The sequence below is a fragment of the Macaca mulatta genome, chromosome 10, assembly GCF_049350105.2.
Source record: "Macaca mulatta isolate MMU2019108-1 chromosome 10, T2T-MMU8v2.0, whole genome shotgun sequence".
Lineage (NCBI taxonomy): Eukaryota > Metazoa > Chordata > Mammalia > Primates > Cercopithecidae > Macaca > Macaca mulatta.
This window is the reverse complement of record NC_133415.1, coordinates 13880001-13897661: the sequence shown is the minus strand read 5'-3', so window position 1 is coordinate 13897661 and position 17661 is coordinate 13880001. Positions and strand designations below refer to the sequence as shown.

The 17661-nt window shown below is 57.0% G+C and overlaps 1 protein-coding gene and 1 long non-coding RNA gene across 4 annotated transcripts in view; one reads left to right on the top strand and one right to left on the bottom strand.

Annotated features, from left to right (window-relative positions):
• The window catches only part of LOC144331679 (uncharacterized), an 11428-nt gene extending 9096 nt beyond the window's left edge, over positions 1-2332 (bottom strand). Inside the window, exon 1 of the long non-coding RNA XR_013399047.1 lies at positions 2122-2332. This is a non-coding gene — a long non-coding RNA (uncharacterized LOC144331679). The remainder of the gene's footprint in view (positions 1-2121) is intronic.
• SH3BP1 (SH3 domain binding protein 1) overlaps positions 2275-17661 on the top strand; it is a 16127-nt gene continuing 740 nt past the window's right edge. The window contains exons 1-18 of one of the 3 annotated variants that reach the window (XM_015150292.3): positions 2275-2548; positions 3805-3847; positions 4051-4155; positions 5232-5308; positions 5588-5699; positions 5790-5866; positions 6335-6479; positions 7326-7394; positions 7560-7650; positions 8052-8197; positions 9492-9603; positions 9948-10029; positions 10123-10203; positions 11008-11124; positions 12793-12890; positions 13183-13360; positions 16108-16202; positions 17606-17661. The exon at positions 17606-17661 is cut by the window's right edge and continues 740 nt beyond it. In XM_015150292.3, coding sequence (XP_015005778.1) covers positions 2490-2548; positions 3805-3847; positions 4051-4155; positions 5232-5308; positions 5588-5699; positions 5790-5866; positions 6335-6479; positions 7326-7394; positions 7560-7650; positions 8052-8197; positions 9492-9603; positions 9948-10029; positions 10123-10203; positions 11008-11124; positions 12793-12890; positions 13183-13360; positions 16108-16202; positions 17606-17661 — 1743 coding nt within the window. In that variant the 5' untranslated portion in view covers positions 2275-2489. The remainder of the gene's footprint in view (positions 2549-3804; positions 3848-4050; positions 4156-5231; positions 5309-5587; positions 5700-5789; positions 5867-6334; positions 6480-7325; positions 7395-7559; positions 7651-8051; positions 8198-9491; positions 9604-9947; positions 10030-10122; positions 10204-11007; positions 11125-12792; positions 12891-13182; positions 13361-16107; positions 16203-17605) is intronic. The other 2 variants (XM_077949684.1, XM_077949685.1) reach the window with 2 other exon arrangements.

The window sequence follows — 17661 nt, the reverse complement described above, 5'->3', positions numbered from 1 at the left end:
TATTAATTCACTTAATCCTTCTATGAGGTAGGTACTATTATTTCCAATTTACTGAGGAGGATGCTGAGGCTCAGAGAGGTGAAGTGTCCCATGTAAGGTCACCCAGCTAGTGAGAGCCAGAGCCTGGCCAGCTAACCTCCTCCACACCCTTAAGCTCTCTCTGTTCCTGCTGCCTGAGCCACTGTGACAGGCACACTGTTGGGCCCCAGAGGATTTAGCAGGAGCCAGCTAAGACCAGCCTGGTAGAGAACCACCCAAGTCAACAGGCCCCTGGATTGGGGAAGGGCCCCATGAGGGGTTGGCTGGGGATCTCTGAGGTCCCCCTTCTGTGTCCGCAGTTTAGAAAGGCCATGATCCCAACACCCACTGATCAAAACTTCTGAGTCCGTAAGTCTCTGATTACAACATCCTTCTAAGGAACAGCCTGTAACTCTAACCCAACCTTTGGGGAGTCCATCCTTCTATGATTCAACATCCAAGTGTGACAAGGGAGGGCCTAAAATCTACCCATCACCCAGCTAGGAGGCACAGCCGTCCCACGCGAATCCAACTCAAAGGCCCAGGGCACCTTTCCTGCCCAGAACACTTGGGTCTGGCTGGAGGGGAGTCTGGAGACCAGGGCAGGGGTGCGGGGCAAGAGCTCAGTTAGCCTGATAATATGGCTCGGGTAGTTTCCACCACAGCTGCTGCTACAACCCACATGTACTGACCCCTCCCCAGGCCAGAGCTGGGGCTCAGGACTGGGCACATCTAGGAGGGACAGAAGTATAAGCCAAACCTTGCCTTCAAGGACCTTCGGCCAGCTAGAGAACCAGACAAGCCCAGGCCCAGTGTGGTCTGGGCTGGAGGCTTGGCTGGAACAGAGTGGGGGCACCACATAGTCCAGAGACTTCCCGAGAGACAGGAAGGATGGCACCTGAGGTTCCCTTGCCATGCCACCCATAGTCACTGGCCAGCAGTCTTCCTGTTGGGAAAAGGGAGATGGGGGAAGGAACCTTGCCTGACATCTCATCCTGGCCTGAGCTTTGATCTTGGAGCCTCCCAACTTCCTACCAGGATTCCACACTCAGGTGGGCTCCCGTCTGGGAGGCTCTGGCCATAGCAGGCAGCTGTTGGGTTCCCTTCTCAGCTCCTCCCACCCCAATGAGGCCTGCCTCATTAGGGAAGAGAGAAGCAGCCAGTGAGTGTGCCAAGCCCAGTGCTGGGCACTAGGAGAATGGAGATGTGTGGGGCCAAGGTCCTGCCTCTGAGAGACGCCCAGTCTGCACCGGCACACAGTAGTGGCTCTAGTCTCAAACTAAACTGAAACTAACAAAGCAAAGTGCAGAGGGTGTGGCAGGACTCTGCGGCACACCCTCCCCTCCTCCCCACCCCTGCGGCTCCTGATGCCACAGCAGTGCAGGGTAAGGAGAGCCTACTGTCTCCCAAAGGCTCTCACATTTTGTATAACCAGCAGTTATGGAGCAACTACTGTATGCCTCACTCTGTGTTGAGGGGAGGGCCAAAGAGAACTACTGAGTTTGGGGGCCGTCAGAGCAGCACCCACATCATTGCCCTACAAGAAGGAAGAGGGACTGAGGCCATTTGCCAGGAGGAATGAGAGGAGATGAGCTTCACAGATGGAGCAAACTGCCGGGAGATGTGGAGAACAGGGTGTCGGGAACTGCTCTGGGAGGGTTCCTGGTGGCTGGGGGGATGGCACACACCTCCCTTAAAGGAGCAGGCAGGGGTGCCTTGTCCACTCTGCGGGATGGGCAGGCCCAGGACAGCTGGCCCATTAGACCATTAGAGACAAGCGAGTCTGGAGTTCCAGGGACTTGTCCACGGCCACACAGCAGCCCTTGGCCCCAGGAAGCCAAAGCTTCCAGCCAGTCATCGAGTGGTAGGGGGTTTAGTTCCAGGGGGCCAGAGGTCCTCTGCGGGAGGGAGTGCAGGGCAGTATCCCTGCAAGTCCAGAGGGGCCAGGACAGGTCAGAAAGGCCCATCCCTCCTTCGCTTGGCACCCTCTTTCCCCTTTGCGAGGGATGCAAAGGTTATTTATACCCTGGGCCTGCCGGCTGCGGGTGGGGCAGGCACCCCATCTGGGGCGGGCTGCGGGCGCGGGGGCAGGAACGGGCTTACCTGCTTCCCGCCACCAGGGCTGGGCGGGGCGCTGCGGGGAGGAGGAGCGGGGCACAACCTGTGGACGGCCGCGGCCGGCGGACTCACAGCAGCGGGGGCCCGGCTGGGGGTCGCCGGGGGGCCCGGAAGCCGGGGGAGGGCGAGGAAACCAACTTGGAGAGAGGAGTGACCTGGGGGCCGGGGGCGGAGTCGTGAGCGGGGGAGGAGAGAGCCGGCCGCCAGCGAGAGCCGCGCGGCGGCCCAGGAAGCGAGAGCGCCGCCCACCCATCCGGGGCGAGAGCCGCGCCGCAGGAGAGGCAGGCTGGGCCGGGGGCTGCCCGGGCCCGCGACCCCCGCCGTGACCCCGCAGCCCCCAGCCCGCCCCCAAGATGATGAAGAGGCAGTTGCACCGCATGCGGCAGCTGGCCCAGACGGGCAGCTTGGGACGGTGAGTGTCACCCCCTTCCAGCCCCACTCTTACCCCGGCAGGACCTGAGGGGTCGTAAAAGGGTGGGGGGAGACGGGGATGGGGGAGACTGGGGACAGCTGGGCAGCCACTCTCTGAGCGGCCAGACCCTCTCTTCCTCCCTTCTGAACGCCGCCCCCGTCTCTCGGGCAGAGCTGGAGGAGCAGGGGTGGCCTTTGCGGGAAAGGATGCCCCCCCTTACTGGATTGGAGGGGGCTTCAGGCGGGAGAATGCTCTCTGCCCTAGGACACAGATTTCTCTGCCTCCACGAGTCTCTAAGTGGATGGTCCTCCTGACCTCACTTGTTCCCTCTGGACAATGGGGCAGTTCACCACCTCTGCTTGCTGGGCTGGGGAGGGAGGAGGGTCCATTTAGGGCCGCAGACCTGGGGCGAGGGGAGGAGACGGGTCCTGGCCTGGCGGGAGGAGGGGCCTGCCCCTGGCCTGCAGCGTCCGTTCCCTTACCCCTCCCCCCACCTCAGGGGCCTCCTGCTTCTCTGTCTTGTTTCTGCTTTTCCCAGACTCAGGTGGAAACATCCCCAGGTCTCCCAGCTCCCACCCCCAGCCTCTGAGCCGGTAGCACGGAGGCCGGAAGTTTGGGGAGCCTCTGAGGGCCTGTCTTCTCTGCTCCTCTTCCCCTGCCTCAGGAGTTCCCCATTCTCTGGGTCCGGGGAGGGGACCGGGTGTCCAGAGACCTAGTTCTAGTCTCCCACTGGCACAGATGCCTACGTAGCCTGGGCAGTTAGGCCACCTTGCCATGGGCCTCGGCATCCCCCATGTGTCCCCAGGTGGGGTCCCGGGGCTTGTGCACCCCTGCCCACAGCTGTAGTCCAGAATGCTGTGTGACTGAGCCTAGGACTCTGAGCTCCCGCACTTCCCGTTCTTGGAGCCAGCTAATACTCCTCATCCTGGGGTGGGCCGAGGATTTGGGAGTGGGCAGAAGAGAGGCTTCTGTGTCCCAAAGCTAGGCCCTGGGTGGGTCTCCCAGCCTCCCCTTCAGTTTCATCTGTCCGCCCTCTTTCAGGACACAGCCCTGGGTGGAGGAGGAAAAACCCACGTATCCTATTCCCACCCCCATGGAATGTGCTCTGACTGGGATGAGGCAACTGGGCCACCCAGGGCGGGCCGCACCTGGGAGGGACAGTGGAGGCACTGGGGTCCAGGTGCCCTGCTGCGGGGAGGGGGAGTAGGGGGCGTTCTAACCCAGGCAGGCTCAGCAGAAGCGCTCTCCCCCCGCAGCACCCCGGAGACCGCTGAGTTCCTGGGTGAGGACCTGCTGCAGGTACGTGCCTGGGCCGGGCGGGTGGGAAGGCAGGCCTGTGCAGGCTGTCGGAGCAGAGGGCCAGGGCGGGGATGCCAGCTAGGGGCCCGGGTTGAGTCATTCCTCAAGCTGTTGGCCATGGGGTCCCCAGGGGACAGGAGAAAGTTTCCTGCTCAGGGGGAGACAACTTTTCTTGATCCTTAACCTCCAAACCTCCTTGCCAGGTAGAACAGCGGCTGGAGCCGGCCAAGCGAGCAGCCCACAACGTCCACAAGCGGCTGCAGGCCTGTCTGCAGGGCCAGAGTGGGGCAGACATGGACAAGCGGGTGGTGAGTCGGGGGTCCTGGGAAGGAGGAGCCTGAGCAGGAGACTTCCGTCCAATGGGGAAGCAAAGTCGGGGCTGGGGTTTCCTTGCCAGTCTGAGTGGCACCAAGGGCATGGAGACTGCTCTGTTCCAAGGCCTCTCTGGCACTGCACTCAAAAGGCCCTGTACCTTCCCTGTCACCTTTACCCCACTTTCCTGTGCACCAATCCCCATAAGCCAAGGCCAGGCCTCTGCCAGCACCTGAACTTCTCTGTCCACTCAGCATGCAGAGCAGGCTCTCAATGGGGCAGCCTCAGAGGGCTTCCTGAAGGAGGTAGCAATTGAGCTGGCTTTTGAGGGATACTCATGTATTAATCAAGGGGCAGTGTTTATTGGCTGATAACTGCCAGCCTATTGCTAACATATTAGCGCATTGTCTCATGGAACACTGGCAACAACCCTAGGGAAAGGCACTGTTTTACAGATGAGGAATTGGAGGCTTAGAGATAAAGTCACTTGCCCAAGGTCATATAGCCAGTAAGTGGCAGAACTGAGGTTTGAACCCTGGTCTCTGATCCCAAAGCAGGCATTCTCCGTAACTCCAGATGGGGTGGGAGTGTGGGGCCATGTTTTGGAATCAGTTGACAATTCAGTGTGGCCAAGACAAGGAAATTGGGAGTCATAGGGCGTTTGAGCTCATCAGTGGCTAGGTCAGCCACATATACCCTGGGACAGGGGAAAGAGCCCCCATTCCCAGGCCAGCTCCCCCTCCCATTCTCCCTCCACCCGTGTGACCTGGGGCAAGCTCCCTGCCCTCCCTGCATCTTAGTTTCCCAGTCTGCAGTAGGACTTGGTCATCCCTTCCTGCCCAGTCAAGTGGCTTCTGGGAAGAGGAAAAGGGCACTCCAGATGGGGAGGGGCTCCATCCATGGTCTCAGGGAAATGTCACCCACACCACGCCTTGTCATCTTGTTTCCACTCTCATCTGGGACTGTGGCATTCCTGGGTTCCCTCCTCACCTGCCCCCAAGGGGCTGGCCTGCTGCTCAGGCAGGGTGGAGGGAGGCAAGGACACTCACTGCCGGCCCCAACCTCCCTGCAGAAGAAGCTTCCCCTCATGGCTCTGTCCACCACGATGGCCGAGAGCTTCAAGGAGCTGGACCCTGATTCCAGCATGGGGTGAGCATAGATGGGGCCCTGCCCTCACCTGGGGCTACCAAGACATGATCTCAGCTGGGAGGGGTCCAGGTGGTGAGGGCATCCACATCGGAAGAATGACCAGGCCGGGGACAGTGCTCAAGTCAGTGAGGGCGGCCAGGCCTGGGAGGGTGTTCGGCCTTAGCAGAGATGAAGGATATCTAGGAGGGGCCGGAATTGAAGGAGGAGAGGCCCCACCAGGTGTTTCCAGTGGAGGTGAGGGCAGCGGGCGCCTGGGCCCATGGGGTGCCGTGTCCACAGGAAGGCCCTGGAGATGAGCTGTGCCATCCAGAACCAGCTGGCCCGCATCCTGGCCGAGTTTGAGATGACCCTGGAGAGGGACGTCCTGCAGCCACTCAGCAGGCTGAGTGAGGTGAGCCTGTGCCCTGCTCCCGGTCCCCACCTTCCCCGGTTGCTGGCTCCGTCCTCCCCCAGCACACTGACCCCCCATGCCCATCCTCAGGAGGAGCTGCCAGCCATCCTCAAGCACAAGAAAAGCCTCCAGAAGCTCGTGTCCGACTGGAACACACTCAAGAGCAGGTGGGAGCCCCGGCCACTCAGGGGCCTCATATCTGGGTCAGCCCACAGAGATGGTCGTAGAGCTTTGAGGCCCTGGCCACACCAGGAGGATGCTGTGGGGTCCGCTAAGTACAGTGTGTATACTTGCGCATGCCTGGTCCCTAGAAACACAGGTGGTGAGGGTATCTGTGAGGGTGTGCCCGTGTGTGTCACAGCTGGTGCTGGGGCGACCCCAAAGCATAGGACCGCCATAAACAGTCCTGCGGCTGTCCCTGTTCTCGGCTCTGCTGGGTGGCTGTCATCAAACCCGCCACCAGGGGGCAACCCAGCGCACTCGTAGCCCAGCCTGGGCTGAGGCCCCAGCCAGTGGATCTCTCAGATCTGCAGCTCCAAATCCTAGAATACCATGTGGTCTGCTGTATGGAGGGGACACTTGGCTCTGGACATGCAACAGGGCAGGTGACCAGCTCCCCTTGGGATCATCCCCAGGCTCAGTCAGGCAACCAAGAATTCAGGCAGCAGTCAAGGCCTGGGAGGTGGCCCGGGCAGTCACAGCCACACGACTATGGCCAACAAGGTGGAGACGCTGAAGGAGGAGGAGGAGGAGCTGAAGAGGAAGGTGGAGCAATGCAGGGTGAGGGCCACATGGGTCTCCTGGATGTACAGGGGTGGCAGGGGTGGGTCCTGGCCCCATCTCACAGGCAAGGAAGCTGAAGCTCAGAGGGGTGACATGACTTGCCTAAGGCCATGTGGCTAGGAGGCAGCAGAGCTCCGCCATTCCCTTGTACCCTCTTCTGTCTGTACCCCATGCGTAACATGGGGAGGCCAAGACTTGGTCTGTTCCCTGAGTCTCCGTGTGTTTGCTGAACGAGTAAGTGAATGAATGAAGAGTGAATGAATGATTGGATGATAACAGCACTGTGCATGGCCGGGCGCGGCGTCTCACACCTGTAATCCCAGCACTTTGGGAGGCAGGCAAATCATGAGGTCAGGAGTTCAAGACCAGCCTGGCCAACATGGTGAAACCCCATCTCTACTAAAAATACAAAAACTTACCTGGGCGTAGTGGCGGGCACCTATAATCCCAGCTACTCGGGAGGCTGAGGCAGGAGAGTTGCTTGAACCCAGGAGGCGGAGGTTGCAGTGAGCCGAGATCACACCACTACACTCCAGCCCAGGCAACAGTGCAAGACTCTGTCTCAAAAAAAAAAAAAAAAAACCGCACAAAAAAACAAACAAAACAGGGCACTGTGCTAAGGCTATGGGGACACAGAGATGGGGACGAGAAGCCAGAAAAGTTTGAGGGAGTTCCCATGGGCTGGCCCCAAGCACCAACCTTGGCAGAAAAGAGGAGCCTGGCTGGGACTTCCACCTGCAGTTGTGTGGCCTGGGGCACAGGTCACCAACCCCTCCAAGCCTCCTCTTTCCCTCTAGACCCCCTGCCTCACCCAATGTAAGCTCTCCCCTCTCTGTCCCCAAGGACGAGTACTTGGCTGACCTGTACCACTTTGTTACCAAGGAGGACTCCTATGCCAACTATTTCATTCATGTGAGTCCAAGACCGGGCCCCATCCATCCAGAGCTCGGGCCTGAATGCCACAGCCAGGGTCCAGTGGGGCTCTGTGCGATGGTGGAGGGGGTGTCTGCTCTCAAGGACCCTAGAGAAGGCTCAGCTTCCCTCACTTCCACTCAGGGTGTCCCTTCGCCCCCACAGCTCCTGGAGATTCAAGCCGATTACCATCGCAGGTCACTGAGCTCTCTGGACACAGCCCTGGCTGAGCTGAGGGAGAACCATGGCCAAGCAGGTGGGGACGTAGGCCCGGCGATACCACACCCCTGACCCCGCCCTGCTCGGGGCTTACTGAGAAGCTTCCACTTCATCCTGAAAGGCAGCAGAAAGCTGTGGCTGGGGTCCGAGAGCTGGGTTTAATCTGTGACGGAGAGGCTGCTCTGGCTGCCATGTGGAGGGTGGAGTGAAGGGGGCAGGACTAGAGCCAGGCCTGTGAGGCGGAAGGAGGCAACAGTAGCCTAGACTAGGACAGAGGCAGTGGAGGCGGGCCGATTCGAGAGATGTGATGGATGATTTCAGATGTGGGCCTGGACAGTCGGTGGCAGGTGGTACTACCTTGAGGACATCAGGGGGGTGCCCCTGCCTGACTGCTTGGGTGGAAAGGCCCTGGGCCGCTGATCTGTTTCATTCCTGCAGACCACTCCCCGTCGATGGCAGCCACCCACTTCTCCAGGGTGTATGGGGTGTCGCTGGCAACCCACCTGCATGAGCTGGGCCGGGAGATTGCCCTGCCCATTGAGGCCTGCGTCATGATGCTGCTTTCTGAGGGCATGAAGGAAGAGGTGGGGCCCCCTGGGGCAGGTGGGGAAGGAGCACTGGGGCCCTCATTCTGTCCCAAACCCCCCACATGCTGCCCTGTCGTGGTGCCTGAAATTCCCTCATTCGAGCCCAGTTCCCTGGGAGAAGACATGGTCACCTCCTGCGGCATCCACACTACCTCCCGCGTGTCGATGCTCGCGTGGGCCAGGCGCTGTGCTAGAAGCCTTTGCATTCCTGGCTCCATTTCACAAGAGGGAGACAGAGGTACAGAGGTAACCATGCCCAGAGTCATATGAGAAGGTGACTTCTCAAACCAGGGGCTCCACTGCCACACACTGGCTGGATCTGCTGTGAATACATTGCCCCCCTGTCCTGCAGACAGACCCTGGAGGTGGCAGATACCCCAAATTAGTTTTGAGCTACTCAGCAATCCTGCTGGGGCCTCCTTTCTCCCTTACACTTCTTTTTTTTTTTTTTGAGTTACGGGGTCTTGCTCTGTTACCCAGGCTGGAGTGCAGTGGCGCGATCTCAGCTCACTGCAGCCTCCACCTCCTGGGTTCAAGTGATTCTCCTGCCTCAACTTCACAAGTAGCTGGGACTGCAGGCGTGCGCCAACACGCCCAGCTAATTTTTGTATTTTTTAATCGAGATGAGAGTATGTTGGCCAGGCTGGTCTTGAACTCCTAACCTCAGGTGATCCACCTGCCTCGGCCTCCCAGAGTGCTGGGGTTACAGGCATAAGCCACTGTGCCTGGCCCTTTTTTTTTTTTTTTTTTGAGACAGGATCTCGCTGTCACCCAGGCTGTAGTGCAGTGGTATGCTCCTGGCTCACTGCAGCCTCTACCTCCCAGGTTCAAGCAATTCTTGTGTCTCAGTCTCCCAAGTAGCTGGGATTACAGATGCCCACCACCATGCCCAGCTAATTTTTTTAATTTTAGTAGAGATGGGGTTTTACCGTGTTGTCCAGGCTGGTCTCGAACCCCTGGCCTCAAGTGATCCACCTGCATGGACCTCCCAAAGTGCTACAATTACGGGCATGAGCCACCGCGCCTGGCCCCTCCCCTCCACTTCTGACTGGGCTCCCATTTCCCCATGATTTTTCCCACCTCCTCCCAGACTTCCCAGCCCTGCCCTTTGCTCAGAATTCTAGACCTTGAAGGTTGAGGCCTGTGGACACCATGGTGCCCACACTGCCGGCCACACCAGTGGGGACACAGGCCTAGCGAGGGCCAGTGACACACCCCAGGCTACAAGGCCCCTGGGTATCCTGCCCTGCCCACCCCTCTATGACCCTTGCCTGCCCCCTCTTGAACCCAGGGTCTCTTCCGTCTGGCTGCTGGGGCCTCAGTGCTGAAGCGTCTCAAGCAGACGATGGCCTCGGACCCCCACAGCCTGGAGGAGTTCTGCTCCGACCCACACGCCGTGGCAGGTGCCTGATCCGGGGAGCCCTGGGCAGGAGGTTGGGGGGAAGGGGTGCAGTGGCGTGAAATGATCCCAAGATAAGCCTGGCTTCAAGACATGATATTCTGTTGAGGAGACTGAGGACGCTCAGGGGTTCTTAATGTGGGATCCATCATGAGCCCCCCAAAATGTTTGTACATTTTTCTGGGGAAATGATGGCTAGCCTTCATTTTCTCAAAAGGGCCTGCAGCCCAAAGAAACTGTCAGATCTAGACACATTAGTGTGAACAAGGGCCGGAGGTTCCTTCTACAGGGAAAGTGGGAGAGTGGGGTGGGGGCTGCCTCTGACCCTCCCCCACACTCCTGCTTCAGGTGCCCTCAAGTCCTATCTGCGGGAGCTGCCAGAGCCCCTGATGACCTTCGACCTCTATGACGACTGGATGAGGGCAGCCAGGTGAGGATGTTGGAGGAGGGAGGGGATGGGGAAGAGGAGGATGCAAAGGGGTAGCCCTGCGCTGGCTGACAGGTCTCTCCACTCCCTCCGCAGCCTGAAGGAGCCAGGGGCCCGGCTGCAGGCCCTCCAAGAAGTGTGCAGCCGCCTGCCCCCCGAGAACCTCAGCAACCTCAGGTGAGCCCAAGCCCGCCCCCCCAGCCTGCCGCAGAGCCAGAGCCCAGCTGGGGTCAGGGACCCTGGGCTTGAGCCTGGCCTTGTCACTATATTTTAAGAAATATTTCTGCAAATGCAGCTTTGATGGATTAGTCATTTACATATATATACACATACTGGTTTTTTTTTTTTTTTTTGAGACAGGGTCTCACGCTGTCGCCCAAGCTGGAGTGTAGTGGTGCAATCTCAGCTCACTACAACCTCCGCCTGCTGGGTTCAAGCAATTCTCCTGCCTCAGCCTCCTGAGTAGCTGGGACTACAGGCACCTGCCACCACACCCGGCTAAGTTTTGTATTTTTAGTAGAGATGGGGTTTCACCATGTTGGTCAGGCTGGTCTCGAACTCCTGATCTCAGGTGATCCACTCACCTTAGTCTCCCAAAGTGCTGGGATTACAGGCGTGAGGCACTGCACCCGGCCGAATTAGTCACATACATATTTTTATGTAAAGCATTGAAGTGAATGAGACCTTGAACTTTTGAAGCCATACTGCCTGACTTCGCATGCCACTTCGGGGCAGGCCACTCGGCGTCATCATCTGAAAAATGCAGACTGTAATAGTCCCTACCCTGTAGGGTAGCTTCGAGGACTCAACTTGGCTCAGTGCCGGCCGCAGGGTTGGCGCTCAGCGGATAAGCTGCTTTAACTGTGACAGTGTTAAGACCATTCTGGGCGGTGTCTTTCACACTCTTTGGAAACCCTGAGCTGGAGAATTCTCAGGGCTGGGTGCGTTCTGCCCCTGGCCTAAGCCTACCTCTGCCCTTAGGTACCTGATGAAGTTCCTGGCACGACTGGCTGAGGAGCAGGAGGTGAACAAGATGACACCCAGCAACATCGCCATAGTCCTGGGACCCAACTTGCTGTGGCCACCTGAGAAAGAAGGGTGAGGGGCCGTGGGCTGGGGGAGGTGGGAGGAGGAAGGCAGATCCCACCCCAGCCATCTGTTGTCTTATTTTTCCCCTGGGCCTCGGTGTCCCCATTTTTGGAGTGGGTTGAGCAGCTCCTGTTTTTGCGGCTGCCGTGAGGAACAGGCCGAAGGGGCCGTGCAGGCCACAGGGCTTTGGAGAGAGGCATTCTGGCCAGTGGTGGTGATGAGATGTTTAGTGGCATGGGAAGCTGGGAGCCCAGAGATTGGGTTCGGGTTCTTTGTTTTGTTTTGTTTTGTTTTGTTTTTTGTTTTTCTTTTTTTTTTGAGACAGAGTTTCACTCTTGTTGCCCAGGCTGGAGTGCAGTGGCACAATCTCTGCTCACTGCAACCTCTGCCTCCCCAGTTCAAGCGATTCTCCTGCCTCAGTCTCCCAAGTAGCTGGGACTACAGGTGCGCACCACCACTCCTGGCTAATTCTTTGTATTTTTAGTAGAGACGGGATTTCACCGTGTTAGCCAGGGTGGTCTCGATCTCCTGACCTCGTGATCCACCAGCCTTGGCCTCCCAAAGTGCTGGGATTACAGGTGTGAGCCAAAGTGTCCGGCTCAATCAGGTTCTATTAATAGCTCCACCCCTGGCCGGGCGCAGTGGCTCAAGCCTGTAATCCCAGCACTTTGGGAGGCCGAGACGGGCGGATCACGAGGTCAGGAGATCGAGACCATCCTGGCGAACACTGTGAAACCCCGTCTCTACTAAAAATACAAAAAAATTAGCACACTGTGAAACCCCGTCTCCACTAAAAATACAAAAAAATTAGCACACTGTGAAACCCCGTCTCCACTAAAAATACAAAAAAATTAGCTGGGCGTGGTGGCGGGCGCCTGTTGTCCCAGCTACTCAGGAGGCTGAGGCAGGAGAATGGCATGAACCCAGGGGGCGGAGCTTGCAATGAGCGAAGATTGTGTCACTGCACTCCTGCCTGGGCAACAGAGCGAAACTCCGTCTCAAAAAAAAAAATAAAAATGAAGAAACAGGCCGGGCACGGCGGCTCATGCCTGTAATCCCAGCACTTTGGGAGGCCGAGGTAGGTGGATCACCTGAGGTTGGGAGTTCGAGACCAGCCTGGCCAACATGGTGAAACTCCGTCTCTACTAAAAATACAAAAATTACCTAAGCGTGGTGGTACACGCCTGTAATCCCAGCTACTCAGGAGGCTGAGGCAGGAGAATTGCTTGAACCCAGGAGGTAGAGGTTGCAGTAAGCCCAGATTACACCACTGCACTCTAACCTGGGCGACAGAGCAGGACTCCGTCTCAAAAAAAAAAAAAGAAGAAATAATAAAAAGTGTAAAGTGCAGTGCTATGTGAGGAGTCATCATTATTTACCTGGCCATAGATGGCAAGATTTCCTCCCACGTGCTGATTGCATTTGTTTGGTAGAGGCTGTCTAGATGACAACCATGAGGGAAAGAGTCCTTGATTAATTAGTGGTGTCTGTCAGGGTGAGGAAAGGGGGACATTTGGCACGTGAGTGACACATTTACCATCAACTGGTGGTTTGTGGGCTTTTTGAGAACAAGGACTCAATATGATGGATCGTCGTGTCTCCACTGCCCAGCACAGGACCAGACAGAGAGTTGGGGTCACAAACCCTTTGCTAAGCAGATGCATCTCTTTGTCCCAGGGACCAGGCCCAGCTGGATGCGGCTTCCGTGTCTTCCATCCAGGTGGTGGGTGTCGTCGAGGCGCTGATCCAGAGTGCAGACACCCTCTTCCCTGGAGGTGAAGCTCCTGCCTGCATGGATCCCCTGCTGGGTGCCCTCCTTCTGCCCTGCTCCCTCCCCTGCAGCCCCACAAACTCACCATGAGTCCAGGAGGAAGTCTGAGCCTCAGTTTCTCATTTCTACAATGGGGATGGTCTGCCTGCTTTGTGGGGTTGTGATGAGACCCACACAGGAGTGGGGAAGCTGAGCATGGTCCACATGGGTTCAGGGGAAGGGGGAATGGTCCCAGCCAGTGGAGTGAGGAGTCTGGCACAGTCTCTGAGAGCCGTCTCCACTCCTTCTGTCTCCAGACATCAACTTCAACGTGTCAGGCCTCTTCTCAGCTGTTACCCTCCAGGACACGGTCAGTGACAGGCTGGCCTCTGAGGAACTTCCACCCACTGCTGTGCCCACCCCAACCACCACCCCGGCTCCGGCTCCAGCTCCAGTTCCAGCCCCAGCCTTGGCCTCAGCAGCTACCAAGGAAAGGTGAGGACTGAGGGGCATGAATGGCTCCTGTGGTGCTCCCACAGACAGTCTGCCTGAGGCACCATGTCTCAGAGCTGGAAGCTGAATTTTTAGAAATGTAATTATTAGTGTTTTCATCCCAAAGACCAGATCTCCTAGTTTGGAGAGGGTGGGGCGGAGACTCAGAGCCAGTATTTGTCTCAGCCACTGATGTGTGCCCTGTTCATCATGTAGCAATTTCCTGAGCACCTACTGTGTACCAGGCTTTGTGTCCAATTCTAGGGAACTCGAGAGATGATCGTTTTGGAATCTGAAAATACCTTCGAGAGTTGTTTTGTTTTGTTTTGTTTAAGACAGAGTCTCACTCTGTCGCCCAGGCCGGAGTGCAGTGGCACAATCTTGGCTCACTGCAACCTGTGCCTCCCAGGTTCAAGTGATTCTCATGCCTCAGCCTCCCAAGTAACTGGGATTACTTGGGAGACAGGTGCCACCACACCTGTCTAATTTTTGTATGTTAAGTAGAGACGGGGTTTCACCATGTTGGCCAGGCTGGTCTTGAACTCCTGGCCTCAAATGATCCACCCACCTTGGTCCCTGAAAGTGTTGGGATTACAGGTGTGAGCCACTGCACCCGGCCTCTTTTTTTGTTGTTGTTTGTTTATTTTTTTGAGACGGAGTTCGCTCTGTTGCCTAGGCTGGAGTGCAGTGGCGAGATCTTGGCTCACGTGCAGCTTCTACCTCCTGGGTTCAAGCAATTCTCCTGCCTCAGCCTCCTGAATAGCTGGGACTTCAGGCATGCACCACCACAGCTGGCTAATTTTTGTATTTGCGGTAGAGACAGGGTTACCCCATGTTGGCGAGGCTGGTTTTGAACTCCTGGCCTCAAGCAATCCGCCTGCCTCAACCCCTCAAAGTGCTGAGATTACAGGCATGAGCCACCATGCTTGGCTGCAGTCTTCTCTTTGATCGTTTAAATCTGGAAGGGCTTTATGGTACCGTGGTGCCTCCATACCAAGCAGCTGCTGTTCAGGGTACCACAGAGCACTGCAGCTCACACCTTGAATTTCCTGACGAGCAAGACAAATGCTCACATTCCAGGGCACAGGGAGAGAGAGACAGCATCAAGCACAGCCACCGGTGCGTTCTCTCTATAGTGTCAGGTGGAGAGGCGCTGCCAAGGGAGGGGGAGCAGGATAAGAGAGAGCACAGGGGGCTACTTTAGCCGTGGGGCCAGGAAAGGCCTCCCTGAGGAAGAGACGACCAAGCAGAGACCCGAAGGCAGTGAGGAATGAGCCTGGGACCCCCTCTGCTTCTCACCTGCTCTCTGGCTTCCAGTGGCCAAAGCATCTCATAAAGATGGCGTGGAAGCAGACTGGGCAACATAGCAAGACTGTGTCTCTACAAAAAATAAATGAGGTCGTTGTGATGGTACACACCTGTGGTCCCAGCTACCCAGGAGGCTATGTTGGGAGAATTTCTTGAGCCTAGGAGGTCGAGGCTACAGTGAGCAATGATGATGCCATTGCACTCAGCCTGGGCGACAGAGTGAGATCCTGTCTCACAAAGAAATGACCGGGTGTGGTGGCTCACGCCTGTAATCCCAGCACTTTTGGAGGCCAAGGCAGGTGGATCACTTGAGGTCAGGAATTTGAGACCAGCCTGGCCAACATGGTGAAATCCCATCTCTACTAAAAATGCAAAAAATTAGCCGGGCATGATAGCGCACACCTGTAATCCCAGCTACTCGGGAGGTTGAGGCAGGAGAATGACTTGAACCAGGGAGGCGGAGGTTGTGGTGAGCCAAGATCGTGCCATTGCACTCCAGCCTGGGCAACAAGAATGAAACTCTGTCTCCAAAAAAAAAAGAAAGAAGGAAAGAAAAAGAAATGGCCAGGTGTGGTGGCTCACACCTGTAATCCCAGCACTTTGGGAGGCTGAGGCAGGTGGATCACTTGAAGTCAGGAGTTTGAGACCAGCCTGGCCAACATGGTGAAACCCCATCTCTACTAAAAATGCAAAAAATTAGCAGGGCATGGTGGCACGCACCTGTTATCTCAGCTACTCGGGAGGCTGAGACAGGAGAATCCCATGAACCCAGGAGGTGGAGGTTGCAGTTAGCCAAGATTGTGCCATTGCACTCCAGCCTGAGCGACAGAGCGAGACTTCTTCTCAACAACAACAAAACAAGGCTAGGTGGTGCACACCTGTAATCCCAGCACTTTGGGAGGCAAAGGTGGATAGAAGTTCACTTGAGGCCAGGAATTCAAGACCAACATGACAAAACCCCATCTCTACTACAAAAAAAAAAAAAAAAAAAAAAAAGCCAGGCATGGTGGTGTGTGCCTATAATCCCAGCTACTTCAGAGGCTGAGGCAGGAGAATTGCTTGAACTTTGGAGGTGGAGCCTGCAGTGAGCTGAGATTGCGCCATTGCACTCCAGCCTGGGCGACAGAGCAAGACTCTGTCTCAAGGAAAAAAAAGCACAGGGAGGCCTTGAGCTGGGGCAGAGGTCAGGCCCTATGTCCCACCTCCCATCCTGTCCCCATCCTGGCCCTACCTGCCAGGCAGGTGGGGCTCCCTCCTGGTTCCTGGAGGAACATGGACTCTGTCACAGGGTCACAAAGCAGCCAGGGCCTCAGTGGATGGTGGGGACAGGGTGATAGTGCTGGGAGGATCCAGACTCCACCTGGCAGTTGGAGACTTGCCAGGATTCCATGAGACTTCTGGGAGGTGACCAAGTCTGCCACATCCTCTCCTTCCCTCTGCAGGACAGAGTCTGAGGTACCCCCCAGACCAGCCTCCCCCAAGGTCACCAGGAGCCCCCCGGAGACAGCTGCCCCGGTGGAGGATATGGCTCGGAGGAGTGAGTTGGTTGTGGGAGGGGAGGAGGGGACAGAGGGTGGACAGGGAGAGGGGACAGGCAGTCCCAGGTCCTCCTATCTTTTTAGGCAGCCAGGGGAGGCCAGGAACCAAGGTGATAAAAAGCCCAGGTTTTGCCACCTGGCACTCTGGGTTTAGATTTGAGCTCTTTGACCTTGGCAGGTGAGTTCACCTGTCTGAGCCTCACCTTCCTCCTCTGTGTAATGGGACAGTGTCTGCACTTACCTTATGGGGCTCCACGGAGCCTTCAGTGGTGCTACTGGAAGAGTGCCTGGCCCTGGCATACAGCAAATGCCCACTAAAGGGGAGCCGGCGTGAGTGCTAGGGTACTGGAGTCCCGTCCCTCCAGAGGCCCAAAAGTCACAGATTACAGTGGAAGGAGAGAGTCGTTAAAGGGCAGTGAAGGGGCGAGGCACAGTAGCTCACACATGTAAACCCAGCACTTTGGGAGGCTAAGGCGGGTGGATCACTTGAGGCCAGGAGTTCAAGACCAGCCTGGCCAACATGGTGAAACCTCATCTCTACTAAAAATACAAAAATTAGCTGGGCATGGTGGCGGGTGCCTATAATCCCAGATACTTAGGAGGCTGAGGCAGGAGAATCACTTGAACCCGGGAGGTGGAAGTTGCAGTGAGCAAAGATCACGCCACTGCACTCACAAGAGTGAGACTCTGTCTCAAAAAAAAGAAAGGCAGTGGCAGTGAAGGAGAGGAGGTGGCAGGGATGGGAAGAAACCAGGGGCCTCCTGAGCCCTTCTGGTACGCTCACCTGTCAATTTGACCCAGAGCCGGCCAGGTGAGAGAGTGACTGACACATTCGGGTGGCCCTGCCCAGCCCCAGAGGTAGTGGAGGCAGTGGACAGCCAGGAGTAGGCGGAACAGCTCTGGGAGCCTTGTGACCAGGGCTGGCAGGTAGTCTACAGTAAAATAAAAATGAACAAGATAGGCCGGGGACGGTGGCTTACGCCTGCCATCCCAGCACTTTGAGAGGCCGAGGCAGGAGACTCGCTTGAGCCCTGGAGTGCAAGACCAGCCTGGGCAATACAGTGAGACCCTGTCTCAAAATTTAAGAATTTTAAAAATTAGAAATAAATGGACAAGATAATTTCAGAGGACAAAAACTCCTGCAAAGAAAATAAAACTGGAAAATGTGACGGAGCAGCTCGGGTGGGGCACGGGGTGGGGCTCTAACTAGGGTGCTCAGGGAGGGCTTCCAAGGGGGCGAAGGGCACAAGGAGAGGCCTAGATGATGAGGAGCCAGCCGCGGAAACGGTGTTCCCGGCAGAGGGAATGGCAGATGCAAAGGTTGTGAGGGGGCACGGAGCTTGGTGGATTCACCACAGCCACGTGGACGCTCAACATCTCTCACCCTTTCCTTCCTCAACAGCCAAGCGCCCAGCACCAGCCCGGCCCACCATGCCGCCCCCCCAGGTCTCCGGCTCC